Raw genomic sequence first — 12,928 nt, forward strand, 5'->3', positions numbered from 1 at the left:
GCTGTGCTTGCAGAAAGCTTTAGGGAATGCTGCCAGCCTGGTTCATGGCAAGTTTCATGCCTAAGTTAAACACCACCTGTGTTTCAGTATCCTGCAGCTTTCCCAAAGCCCAGTTTAGTTTTCTTGCTGTCTAAACAAGCCAGACTCTGGCTTTTGTATCTGAGAAGCACATTAGGAAATGTTGTCCTGGGTTTTTACAGCCTGCTGTACTTAACATCACTTAATTTTTACAACCAACAATAAAATGCTCCGGTAGGGTCCTTCTAGCCTGAAAATAAATCAGTTTTTGAGTTATTGAGCAGGAGTTTATTAGTATTGAGTTGCTGAGCTGGACCTCATTCAGCAGACAGAAGTACAGGGGCTACAGGGGCAGCTGGACCACTGGATTTAGCAGCAATTCCTGCCAGTGATTAAGGATTCTTGTCCTTAATTTCAGTGGAAAGAATTCTGTGTTTCTACTGCGATGTGCCATCAAGTGCCTGTCTGAAGCAGTGCTTTAGGAAGGGACACAGGGGGACCAGTCACAAGTGGCAGCCCCCAGTAGATTCCTCCTGTCTGAACTTCCTCAGATGTTGGGAGGTTAAAAACATCTCCAAAAGGCCTTGTAAACACATTAAACCATGAAATTTTAGGTGGTGAAAAGTTCACGGCCAGACATGCTTGAAAGGTAAGGAGACTTTATGGCCTAAATCTATGAAAAACAAATCTATTTTCAAATACAGCCAGTTAAAGGGTGTTTTTGGCATCAGAGCAACATCACCCTCCAGCTGTGCCTCAGGGATGATGAGCAGCCCAGCCAGGTGCAGCAGGCTGAAATTCCAGCTACTGAAACAGCAGCATTCAGAGCTGATGTTGCTGCCTGAGACTGGACAAGGAAAACAGAGGGTAAGGATGGTCACTTGTAGCTCCACAGCTGCTGTAAGAGTGAATTTCATCAACTGATCCATGAACACAGGAAGGGACTTGCACTGATGCTGCTGTTATCACTAATTCCTGCAGATAAGTGCTGAAAGAGTTATGGAGCAGGAGAGCTGGAGCAGCCCCTGTAACAAATCAAAGCCACAGCTGTTCTTTCCCTGTTTTGCTCACTGCAGAAGCCAAAACAAACCAGAGATCTCTCAGCTGGACTCTGCCACACCCTGAGTGCAAACACTGGTGCCAGTCCTGCAGCACCTTTTCACCAGACACTTTAGGAGGAGCAAAGCCAGCAGGCTGGACACTCCAGGTCCAGGGTGTACCTCCTCTGCTCTTCCTGACAGAGTTTTTGCTAACAGTGCAGCAGGTAGCTGGGTTAGCCAGTGCTGCCCTGCAGCAGCTAAGCACAGTTCCCATTTCCACCTGCAGCTGGAAGGAGATGGCTTTGGTTCCCTGCCTCACAGCAGCTCTCCTGGGATGCTGAACAAGCTGCCACAGCCTCCAACTCCTCCCCAAAAAAGGCTGCAGAACATTAGCCCTCACTCTGACCTGTTACCTTCAGCAAGAACAGCAGAATCTAGGATTGCTCCCAGAGAGCAGCTCCTGCTCTGACTGACCTCAAGCTGCTTTGATGGTGAAGTCAGGAATTTGGGGCAAGATGTGATTGACAACATGAATTCCTGAAGAACTTCAGGCTCCAAGCAGGCTGCAGCTGGGAACAGTGACTGAAAGGGAAGGAGAGCAACAGTGATCCATCAGCCTGGAGCTCCCAGTGAGTGGCACAAGGACAGGATGGCTCTGTTAGAAATAGTCCAAGCACTGAGCTTCCTGATGCATCTGACAGGTTATCCAGCCTGCAGGAACAGGCTGTTGATGGAGCTGAGGTCAGTTTGCTGGAGGAAAAGGATGCTAAGAGAACTCTAACAAAATTCAGCCAACAATCTGGCACAGGAGGAGTTTGCTTTGGAGCAGGAACAGTGCTCACTGTGGCTGCTGCCTGCCCGTGCTCTCCTGCCCAGCCAGGGGCTCTGGGCTCTGCATCCCAGGATCACACAGGAGCTGGCTGTGCCCTTCCCTCTGCACTGCTCTGTCACTGCAGGGTGACAGCTCTCTGCTGGGGACAGGGGCTCCTCCAGCTGCACTGAAGAAATGAATTGGCTCAAATCCCCTTTTCTTCCTGCATGTCAGTGGGTTTAGTAAACAAAATATGATAATCATGGACAGCAAATATGTTTTCCTCTCTATTTGGTTCAGCCCTTTAAAGCTGCACAGACTGTCAGTATTTTCCATCTGTTCATTTAATCCAGGTGCAGATTTGTCTCCAGAGGCAGAAACATGGGTCAGCTTCACTTTTTCCTCTTTCACACATCTTTACTGAGGAGAAAACTGGCATAAAGGAAAAATCAATAACGTTTCCTGCTATTTTCCCAGGCAGCAGAGCAGATGTGAAGATGAGCAGTTTACAGCATCAATCAGGGTCCCAAAGACCTGGATGGAAATGAGCTCCAGAGCTCACCAGTCTGTGGGGGTACTCTGCCACAGAGCCCTGAACTCTGTGAAGATATGGGTCTTGAAACTTTGTGCCTGAGTCTGTCTCTGTAAGTACATTTCTGCCAGATATTGATGGGCTCAGCACTGAGGTGGAGGGTTTTCGTGCCACAGAAGATGAGTGTAACAACATACAATTATTTCCTCTGAAATAATGGAGAAAAGAGGCAGTGGAGTGCCTCACTTCTGATTGAATGATTGGATGGCAAGGGGGAGAAAACATGACATAACAAGCAGATAAGAACGAATTAAATCTTAAAATAGAAAATCCTGTAGAACTTCCTGATGGCACTTGATTAAAACATACTTATCCTCCAAAATAACTGCTCATGCTACAGCTCTTTTCACCAACCTCTGAGCTACCAGGAGTGGGAAATAACAGAAACATGGAAGGGGTTGGGGTGAAAGGGACCTTGAAGACCACCTCATTCCAACTCTTGCCATGGGCAGGGACACATTCCAGTAGACCAGGTTGCTCCAAGCCCTGTCCAAGAGGCCTGGAGGCCTCAAGAAAACATCCATCCCTTTCACCTCACTGTAACAGTCCTGATAATCCCCATGGGGCTTGGAGTGGTCTGGCAGGAACTTTGGGAATGACCAAGCCAGAGCTTAAGACACTCCTTACTGGAGCAGTGGAGGTAAGACTCCAACAGTTTGTCCCTGTTTCTCTAAAAGATGTCACACAGCCTGTGCTGGGTTTGGCTGGAGTAGATTTAATTGAATTTTCCTCCCAGTGTCTGGAGTGGGGCTGTGTTTGGGATTTGTGCTGAATGTGGGTGATAATATAGAGATGTTTTTGTTATTCCTGAACAGGGCTTGCATGGAGCCAAGGCCTTTCCTGCTCCTTGTCCTGCCATGCTGCTGAGGAATTGGGTGTCCATGGGAGGAGAGAGAGCCAGGCAGGAGACCCAAACTGATATTCCACAGCCCATGACACTGTGCTCAGGATATAAAGTGGGGGAAGAAGGAGGAAGGGAGCATGTTTAGAGTGAAGGTGTTTGTCCTTCATGTAACTTGTGTGTAAAGGGGCCCTGCTCTCCTGGGGGATGGCTGAACCCTCACCTGCCATGGGAAGTGGGGAGGGAATTCCTTGGTTTGTTTTGCAGCTTTTGCTGTCTCTATTAAACTGTACTCAACCCACAGGTTTTTCAGCTCTTACCCTTCCAATTCTCCCCAATGCTCAGGGACAGGACCTGCCTTGCACACTGCTGCACAAGGAGAAGTCATTGCTGCTCATAAAAGCCAATGCCTTTGCAAAATGCTCTGACATCAGGAAACAGCACGGCTGAATTTTTCATGATTTCTTCCATTTCCCTGTGTCAGAGATTGTTTCTTGCTTGGAAGGCTGCTGCCTTCTGCTCAGAGCTCCAGTCACCTGCGTGGGATCTGATCAGATTTTGTCTCTGTGCCAGGGCAGCCTTAGCAAAGGATCTGTCTCAGTGAGAATTTAAAATCTCCTCCTGCATGGCAAAGTCCCTCTATGCCACGAATTCTCCTTTGCCCTGCCAGTGCCAACTGACATGCTGGCTCCATTGGTAGCAGATGATTTCAGTGCCCCTTGCACACTGTGGGAAGGTGCCTTCAGTCCTGTTTTACAGCTGATGAGCACTCTAGGCACAACCTCTGACTTCTTGGGGCTCCCAGCAGAGAGTCAGCAGCCAAGGCAGCAGGAGGACTCCCACGTAGTTCTTGATCTGGAGCTCTTGGAAGAGTGAGCTTTGCCTTTCCTGGGCACATGGAGAAGTTCCACTCTCGCTTGGGAGAGCTAAGTAGCTGGGAATAGTGTAGGAATATTGTTTCCTTTCTGTGGCACAGGGGATGAACCTGGGAAGGGGATGAAGCCTGGTGGGGAATGGGTGGTTTTGGAGCTCTGCCCACAGCCCCTTCCACAGATGAGGAGTTCCCAGAGCTGTGCCATCACCAGCTGCCCCCATCCTTCTGCCTGGGCTAAAGCAAAGCTCCTGCTGCCAACACTGGACTCTGACAGAGCATTTCAAACCCCCTGTAAGGACCACAGCTGAGCTCCAGCTGCCTGTGAGAAACCACACTGACCTTTGCCACCTCCCTGCACCACCTGCAGGAAATCCACAGGTTGGCTGAAGTGGCACAACAAATCAGCAGTTGTTCTGTATGAGACTCTTTTCCATCTGCATGACACCAGCAGCTCCCAACTGCAGCAGCATTTAAAATTCAAGTTCCAAGTTGGCATTTAAAATTCAAGTTCCATTCTTGGTTTTGCTAACTGTTTATGGAGTTACAAACAAGGCCAGGAAACAGGTGAGAAACCAACAGCTCTACAAGGAGCTTTTCCAACCAATAGTAGAACCACTTGCATTTTCACCACCTCTCCCCTTTGTATTCTTACCACAGATTCCATATAAACCATCTAACAGTCTAATCTTGTTCCATCTGCAGCCTGTGAGTTTTTATCATGCCACTCTCAGATACTCAAACCTCACTCCTTGCCTCTCTCCTTCCATCACCACAGATCCTCTGCATTTAATCCAGGCTTTTTGCTGTAAATTCATGTGGCTTCAGAGGCCAACTATATCTTATTTGGGCTAAAAAAGCATTGTGAGTTTCTACCACTGTAGGAAATGTTTAATTATTGTTCTTTTGTTAAGCCAAACAAATGAAGCAATGATATTCCTCCCCATAAGCAGTTGAGTATCAGCAGTGAGCAAACTGCTCTCAAAAATCCCTTTTTGGGAGTTTTAAAAATCTACTTGCAGCTCCTGAAATCCTCAAATCCAAACTCTGCCTCGATGCAGCACTGACACATCTCTCTAAAATAACTGTCCAGCATCTTGAAACCCTCTGTGATACAGCTGAAGCAATTTCAGAGAAGGAATGTTCTTTTTGGCAATGCAAACTACCAGAATGGAGCACGCTCAGCACCAGTCAGCTGCCACTTCAATACCTGGGAAATGCTCAATGGCAGCAACATCAGGTCACCTGGTGGGTCCCTTCTGTCTCCAGCTGCTGCCACAGAAAAATGAGAGAAAGGGAGGTCTGACAACTCTGTGAGTCCTTCCCCTGTCCCACATAATAGAATCTGCAAAGCAAAAATAAGGTCAGACACTTTCAAATTGCTGCAATAGGAGAACTGGGAGATAATTTTATATCCAGTTCTGCAAAAGGCTAAAAATAAGCCTGATAGGAGGCAGAAGAAAGAGCCTGAAAATGGATTATTCTCATTTTTCCTGTAATGCAATTTGAAGATGTGCCATGTTTAAGACAGCAGAAGTGTCTGGACTAGGGATGGTTCTTTTTGTGGATTTTGCTATCTCCTCTGTAAAGAGGATTTTTTTTCTAGTGTTTGTACACACCACTTTTAAAATGAAATGTCCACCAGCACTTCTACTCAGCAAGAGCTTCCACATCAGACCAAAGGTGTTAAGTGTAAAATTTTTTTTTTAATTAAATGTTTAATTTTCATTTTAGGAGAAAAGAAATACCTGCTTGAGTTGTTTAAATAACCTGATTCTTATTATGCAAACCAAGGGGTGAGTGATTCAGGCTTGCAGGCTCTCAGGTGCTGAGTGGTCACTGGTTAAAGACTTGAATTCTTTTGTTCTCAATACTGCATCAGTGCAGCTGTTTATTCCTGCTCTGGCTGCACCAGGGATCCACTCTGCAGTTGCATCCTGCTGCCTGATCTGCATTGCTGTGTCCTTGGCAAAAATATCAGCCTCTATCAGGCAGAGAGGGACTGAGCCAGTATAAAACTTGGACACCCATCCTAAGCATCTTTTCATACCTCTGGAAAAAACCAGATAATCTAATGTTTCCAGGTAAAACCAGGGATTAAGTTAAAAAAAAAAAAAACAACAAAAACCAACCAACAAACAAGTTAAAACAACAAAATCCTTTGAGGAGTGGAGCATCCCACACCTGCACAGGGTGATTTTCAGGAAGAATCCAGATGAATTTGGTTTTCTCTCAGCAGCAGCTGGGAGTGGCCATGGCTGGGGACAGGGCTGCAGGATCACTGCACTCACTGCCCAGGAAAGGACCCTGATACACACAAATTATGGTGATTTATATCCCTGGTACCCAAAAGCTGTCACAGCTTGGGAGAAGGACTGAGTTCCTTTTTTGAATCTCTTTTCATAAAATTTTTTAATTTTTAAAATCCCTTTTCATTAAAAAAACAAAAAACCAAAAAACAAAAACCCCCACATTTTTCCTAATTCTTGATGGAGCTTCCATCAAGTACCCAGTGTGGGCTTTTCTTCTGCAACCCTCCAGAGTGAAGCTTTGTCTGTCCCAGTGCTCCACACTGTGAGTGAGGAAGGGATGGACACAAACCACAGCTCTCAGCAGTGCTGGGCTTTTCCTTCCATGGAGTGAAGAACCTGGACTGCTCCCAGCCTTGGAAATGGCTCCTTGGCAGGGCTGCACAGGTACCTGGGATGGAGCTTGAGGATAAAAGTGCAATTGTCAGATTTCTGATCCACTCCAGAGGGCTCTGCCATGGCAAGACTGTATTATCTTCCAGAGAGTCTAAAATCTAGCTTGGGTCTCACCAATATCCCTCAAGCAGGTAAGAGAATTACAGTTCAGAGTGCTGATGTTTGGAAATAAAATACAACTGCTTTAAATCTCCTCTGCAGAGGTGCAGAGCAGGAAAGAAACAACAACACAGTCGAGTGATATCACAGAAGGAATTGTAGTTGAGTGGTTTAAAAAACAATTGAAGTATTTATCATTGCTAGTGCCTAAGACCTCTTACAGAACCCATTCTTAACTGTTTTCTCTCTCTTATCACTTTGGAATGGTGGGATTAAATTTGTGTTATGGAACTAGTCTCCAAGATGATTGGATTATCAGCACAGAGTGATGTGCTATCCTGTTCTCTGCTAGTACTACATTTTCTAAAAGCCTCTTTAAGATGTCAGACTTCTGGAGCAGCATGAAAATGGTCATAAAAGAATTTTGTTTTAAAAAAAGAATTTCTGTGGAAAGAATAGCAGCCTTGTTGACTGGAATTCCTGTGCTAAAAAAAAATACAAAATATGCCAGGAATTGTGGCAATGACAAAAGTAGTGTGAAAGCCTGGAAATTCTTTTTTTGAAAGGAAGCATGGTGGAAACTGGAGGAAGCTTTACAGGAAAGAGTTGCTATCCTGGTATCTGCCCTGCCTGGAAGAAGAAATTATTTCTAAGCAAATGCCCAGAGACAGTTACACAAAGAAACAAACAAAACCAGAAATCCCAGCAATAAATCCCTGAATGACATTTCACAGAATTGTGGCAGCTAAAGCAGGGACAGCTTGGTTTCCATAAGCTGTGAGAGCAGTGTTCCACTCCTCTGCTTCCGTGCTGGGTCACTGGAGGGGTGGTGACACTGCCCTGTGCCCTGGCCCTGGCAGTGATGGATGGCTTTAATCTCTGGCGTGCGAACGCCGCTCCCGCAGGTTAATTGATTTCTTTTGGCAAAGCCAGTTTCCAGCTCCTGGTGTCTGAGCAGCAGGACTGACTGCACAGGGAAAACAAGGCAGCCTGAAATAGAAATTCCTCTGCACCCAGCGAGTAATAGGTGGGATGGAGGGGAGGACTGGCTGGGCAGAAAGCAGCCCCTGCCAAAGGTGTGTGATGCCAAGGGCAGATGGACTGACAGGTGGGAGCTGGATGGTTTTTATCCACTAATAGCAAAATGCTGTTACCTTTCCTCTCACAGGCTAGCACGGAGATGCTAACAAATAAATCCTGCCCCATAAATTCTGAAGAGCCTCTGAAGCTGCTGGAGGGGGCAGATGGGACCTGGTTGGCAGCACAGACCCTGCTGCACAAGGGTCCCTCCACAGTCTCCAGCCTTACTTCTCTCTTACTTCACTCTCACTTCTCAGTAACTTGAGTGAAGCTGCACTCCAGGAATCTCCCTGCAGGATGCCACAGTGTATTTTTAACATAGGAGTGGGCACAGCCCAGAAAGAGTACCCTTCCTAGGAGTCACTTGAGAGAAATTACTTTGCTAACCATTATTTATGACACTTGTTCTCCCCGGTTTGCAACACAAAATATCTGTGACTGACAAATAAAAAATTCACAAACAAATGTGAGTCAGGAAAGGGAATGACGCTGAAAGAGAAACAAAACCAGATTTGAAACCTGAATGTTTTTCTTCTAAGAATGGAGCAGTGGCTGTTCGGGAGGCTGGTTGCTCTGGACCTGGACAGAGTACAACCAAAGCTGCTAAGGGCAGACAGCAACAGAGGAATAATCCCTTTTGTGCAGGAGCAATTAGAGGTGTGGGTGTGATCTCTCTCCCACACTAACATTGCTGTGAAAGCTGGGGTTTTGGCAGAACAAGTGTGTAAGACACACCAGTGCTGGCAGCCAAGCAGAGTCACCCAGCTAGTGAGCAGCCTGTGACCTGTGGTGTCCCCTGAGTGAACCAAACCCTCCTCCCTGAGGTCTCCACTGGAGCTGAGAACAGCTGGATACCACAGGGCCCTGCTCAGCATAAAGGTCCAGGTGAGCTTGACATGCTAAAAACTGGAGTGACCTGGGACTCATCACTGTCTGAATCCTGAGCCCCTCCTTCACCACCTGAGGTGTGATCATGCCACACTGGCAGCAGGTGAGATGCAAAGGGACACAAATCACCACAGTCAGAAGTGGAATGAGCACTCTCCTCTCTGAACACAGGAAAGACAAGCCCTGAAGCTTTCCTATTATCAGGTAAGCACCTTGAGCAAAGGAAAATGCTACAGAGGGGATTTCATCTGCTGCACTGACACCAAGCAGGACTTTTGGCTCCTTGCAGAAAAAAACCACCCCGAGCACCCAGGAACTTCTGTTCATTTTGCCATGTCTCCAGGTGGTCACTGCCTGGACTGGCTTGTACAGCTTATCTGCACAAGCACAGCAGAAGCACAGCACAGGGCTGGAGAGCAGATCCATAAGCTGAGAGCAGATCCCACCTTCCTGCCTCATGCCATGCCAGGGAGGCCATCAGAAACAAGGGACAGCTTTCATGTCTTACCCAAATAATCTGCTGTAGGATTTACCTTTTTCCCTTAGGAAGTCCTTCCTAGCACCTAATCTCCAACCTCCCTTCCTGCCATTTAAGACTCTTCTATGCAGATAACAAACCAGGCACATACCTCCTGGCAAAACCAGGATGTGATGTCCCCAAAGCCACACTGAAGATCAACTCTGTAGGACTTCCCATCCTTATGACATGGGGTTTTTCCACAATATTTAAACATCTCATTATAGAGGAACTTCTCTTTTCTCAGGTATTTATGTATGCTAGTAAAAGGAGGGTGGAACTGCACTTGCAGGGCCACAGCACCATCTGTGGCACTGCTTCCAAATCTCTTTCATCCATCTGATAAGACAGTGTGAGCCAGAAAGTATCACCCAAACTGTTCACACACTTATGTCAACTCCAAGCACCTAATTTTTCCTTCTGCCTCTACGACACCTGGAGTGATATTCCAGGGCCCTTCTCCTTAAGGTAAATCAAGGCTTCCATTCTCCAGCGGGGGAAAAGCAAAGGCAAAACCAGACTAGTCACCTACCCACATATTCAGCATGACATGACACATAGTAACTCTTATTTTTCAACAATGATGAGAAAGAGACTAACCCCAGAAGTTTGTATGTCATGTGGAAGCGTCTTCTGAATTACTGTAGTTGCCAACCGTGAGGTGATCCGAATCGGTTTCTTTACTGAAAAACAGTAGCTTTTTTTTCATGAAGCTGCAAGAAGGGACTGGGAAAGACTCTTTATCATAGCAACCCTTGAGTGCACATGTCCCCACACACAGCTTGCTGCTTCCTTGCCTCATGTTCTTGACTGCCAGAGGTGGTCAGTGGGGCTCTGGGGATGGAGGCAGGCGGGTGCAGCCTTGACCACCAAGCTCTGGGGAGCACCTCCTGCTCCTGACCTCACACTCCACCGGTTCCAGCACACAGCAGCCCCTCACCATGGACAGCCTGGGCTGTGACATGCTCAGGCAAGGGTGTGAGGGGCCTGTGCTCCCCTCCGAGCCACGTGGACAACAACTGAGATCCACCAGAGCAGAAGCGTGTAAAGGATGCCCAGCCAGCATGACCCAAGCCCCTGTGCTTCGTGCAGCCTCATGCACTCTGCTGAGCCCAGGTTCTGAACACACAACCCAACATCCTTTACCTGGAAGGGCCAAAGCCAGGGGAAGAGTACAAGCAAAAGGTTCAAGAGAGCAAACAGGCTGTGGTGCCTCCCCGCTCGCAATTGCCAGGCTACTCACTGTTGCTCAGCTTTGGCTCGGTCACTGAGGAAGAAGAGGGCTGTGGCCAGGAAGAACATCCCTCCCAGGACAACCACGAACGGGCAGAGCATGAGAGCATAACCCAGGCTGAGGAACTCCCACACTGGGGACTCCTTTGTGCTTTGTCGTATCAGGTCGGAGATCTACGAGAGAGAGGCAAAAGAATGAATCACTCAGATGGAAAAGAGACACAGTGATAAGAAGGGAACAGGATTCCTGAAACAACCACCCACCAAACATGTGTGAGCTTTAAAATGGAGCAGTGTGTTCAGCACAAGCTGAATGTCCCTCACACCCTTCAGCCTTCCACACAGGAGCTTGGGCAATTTATGCTCTGAGGCTCGGCAGGGTTCTCCTCTGGCTGTCACTCTTCTGGCCTGATCTAATATTATTCCCACAGCCCCTTCCATGTTCTCCCAGGCTGTGTCAGTGACAGCTCTGTGGTGTCTGACCTTGCTGCACTGCCCAAACACCCTGGGGAGCCTGCAGGGCCATGCTGGGGCTGCTCAGGGGTGAGGGAATGATCAATCTTCTGCAATTCCTATCAAGTCCTGCTCACTCCCACACCTGATCTACCTTTCAGCAAAGGGAGGTATTAAATTCCATTTCTGTGTACTGAGTGGGAAGGGGGGAAATGTTTTCCAAAGAACAAAAAAAAAACAGAGATCCCATCTGATTTGGGGAAACAGAATTTGAACCTGGAGGGTTTATGCCCATGTCTGAGGTATGTGGTCTCATTCCTTCTTCCAACCCCCAAACTTGAAGTGATTGTGTGCAAGACATGGCTTTGTCCCAGGCTCAGACATGGGGCTGTGCTGGCACTGCACACCACCAAATTAATGGATCAAGGCAATCTGCAGCTCCTGACAACCAAGAAGCATCATTACATGAAAGTAAACACCAATTATTTACACCTACACAAAGGAGCAGAGACATGCAACAGCACTATTTGGTTTGTTATGAAAAGCTTTTGCTAGAACTCACTAAAATGTAAAGCATGTCTGTAGTTTAAACTTCCACATTTTAATATTTACTGCCCAGCAAATAATTTCACTCTCCATAAATCCAACAGAGAGGTAGCAGCAGTTGGGGTGGATCTCAAGGCATTGGGTATTTAAATGTCCAGCTCTGTTTTTATCCATGACCTTTTGTTGGGGGAGAAACACTAATTTATACCAAAAGACTGCAGGGAATTTGGAACAAAAAATCCTGCTGCTGTGCACACACACAAATCAGCTCCAGAAATAGTCAAAGCTTGTGCAGCAACTTCAAAACTGCCACATCACTGGTAATGGAAAAGTTGGAGTCCAACACAACCTACAAGCAAGTTCTGACATTCAAGGCTTAAATCTTGACAGGGAAAAGAAGAACTGTCACATGCAGGAGAAATCAGCAGCTCACACTCTGCAGTGACCTGGAAGGTAAATGTGTGTGAGGAGATGCCAGAGAAAGTGACCATTAGTCAGAGAGATTTATTAAAAAACAGCAACAAGACTTGAATGTGAAAAGGATGCACCCACAGGAAAGTAGCAGAATGTGCTCTGCACTCAGGAGACAGGGACATCAGCTGGACATTAATTCCCTTCTGTATCCACACACCTTAATTCCAAACATTTTCCTTACTCTTCATTATGAACCAGAATTTGGCATTGAGTCAATGTCTCTGTCAGGCTGCAATAGCCAGAATTGAGGATATTCTAAAACAGAAATCTAGACATTCTAACCACTTTTCATTTTTGGGAATGGATACAATTATTCTCTAAAAGGACCAGACAATAAATCACTTGACAAATTGACATGGTAAGTCAGCAGCAGAGGATGAAAAGCCATGCATGTGGTTCTGATTGCTTTCTCCATGGATGGCATGACATTCTAGGCTAAAAAACACCTTTGAAAGTGTAGTCTCCAAAAGATAAATCTCCCAATGCAGTTTGTCTCACACCTTCCCTTCTATTGCAACAAATTGTGTTGACCTTTTCTAGCAACAAATCATGTTATTATTAAATCTGCTGTATTCTTCATTTTTAACCAAACACATTCTGTAAATGCACAGTTTAGAAAAAAATGCCTTTCCTCCCTTTCAAGGTATAATTCTTTCCACCAAGCCTGCTGGGCTTCCTCACCCAGGTTCCCTATAATTCACTCCCAGTGTCTTCATCTCTAAACTCTAGGATTTTATCAGGGTCCACAAATATATTTTTG

At 46.5% G+C, this 12,928-nt stretch overlaps 1 protein-coding gene across 2 annotated transcripts in view; it reads right to left on the reverse strand.

Annotated features, from left to right (window-relative positions):
- Positions 1–12,928, reverse strand: part of SPNS2 (SPNS lysolipid transporter 2, sphingosine-1-phosphate) — a 136,092-nt gene that overhangs the window by 10,236 nt on the left and 112,928 nt on the right. Inside the window, exons 11-12 of one of the 2 annotated variants that reach the window (XR_009489157.1) lie at positions 10,706–10,869; positions 10,063–10,145 (exon numbers count right to left, since the gene is read on the reverse strand). Coding sequence is in view for 1 of the 2 variants with exons in the window: in XM_059865894.1 (XP_059721877.1) it covers positions 10,706–10,869 (164 nt within the window). In the remaining variant the exon portion in view is untranslated. The remainder of the gene's footprint in view (positions 1–10,062; positions 10,146–10,705; positions 10,870–12,928) is intronic. The other variant, XM_059865894.1, reaches the window with a different exon arrangement.

This window comes from Haemorhous mexicanus, chromosome 22, assembly GCF_027477595.1.
Source record: "Haemorhous mexicanus isolate bHaeMex1 chromosome 22, bHaeMex1.pri, whole genome shotgun sequence".
NCBI lineage: Eukaryota > Metazoa > Chordata > Aves > Passeriformes > Fringillidae > Haemorhous > Haemorhous mexicanus.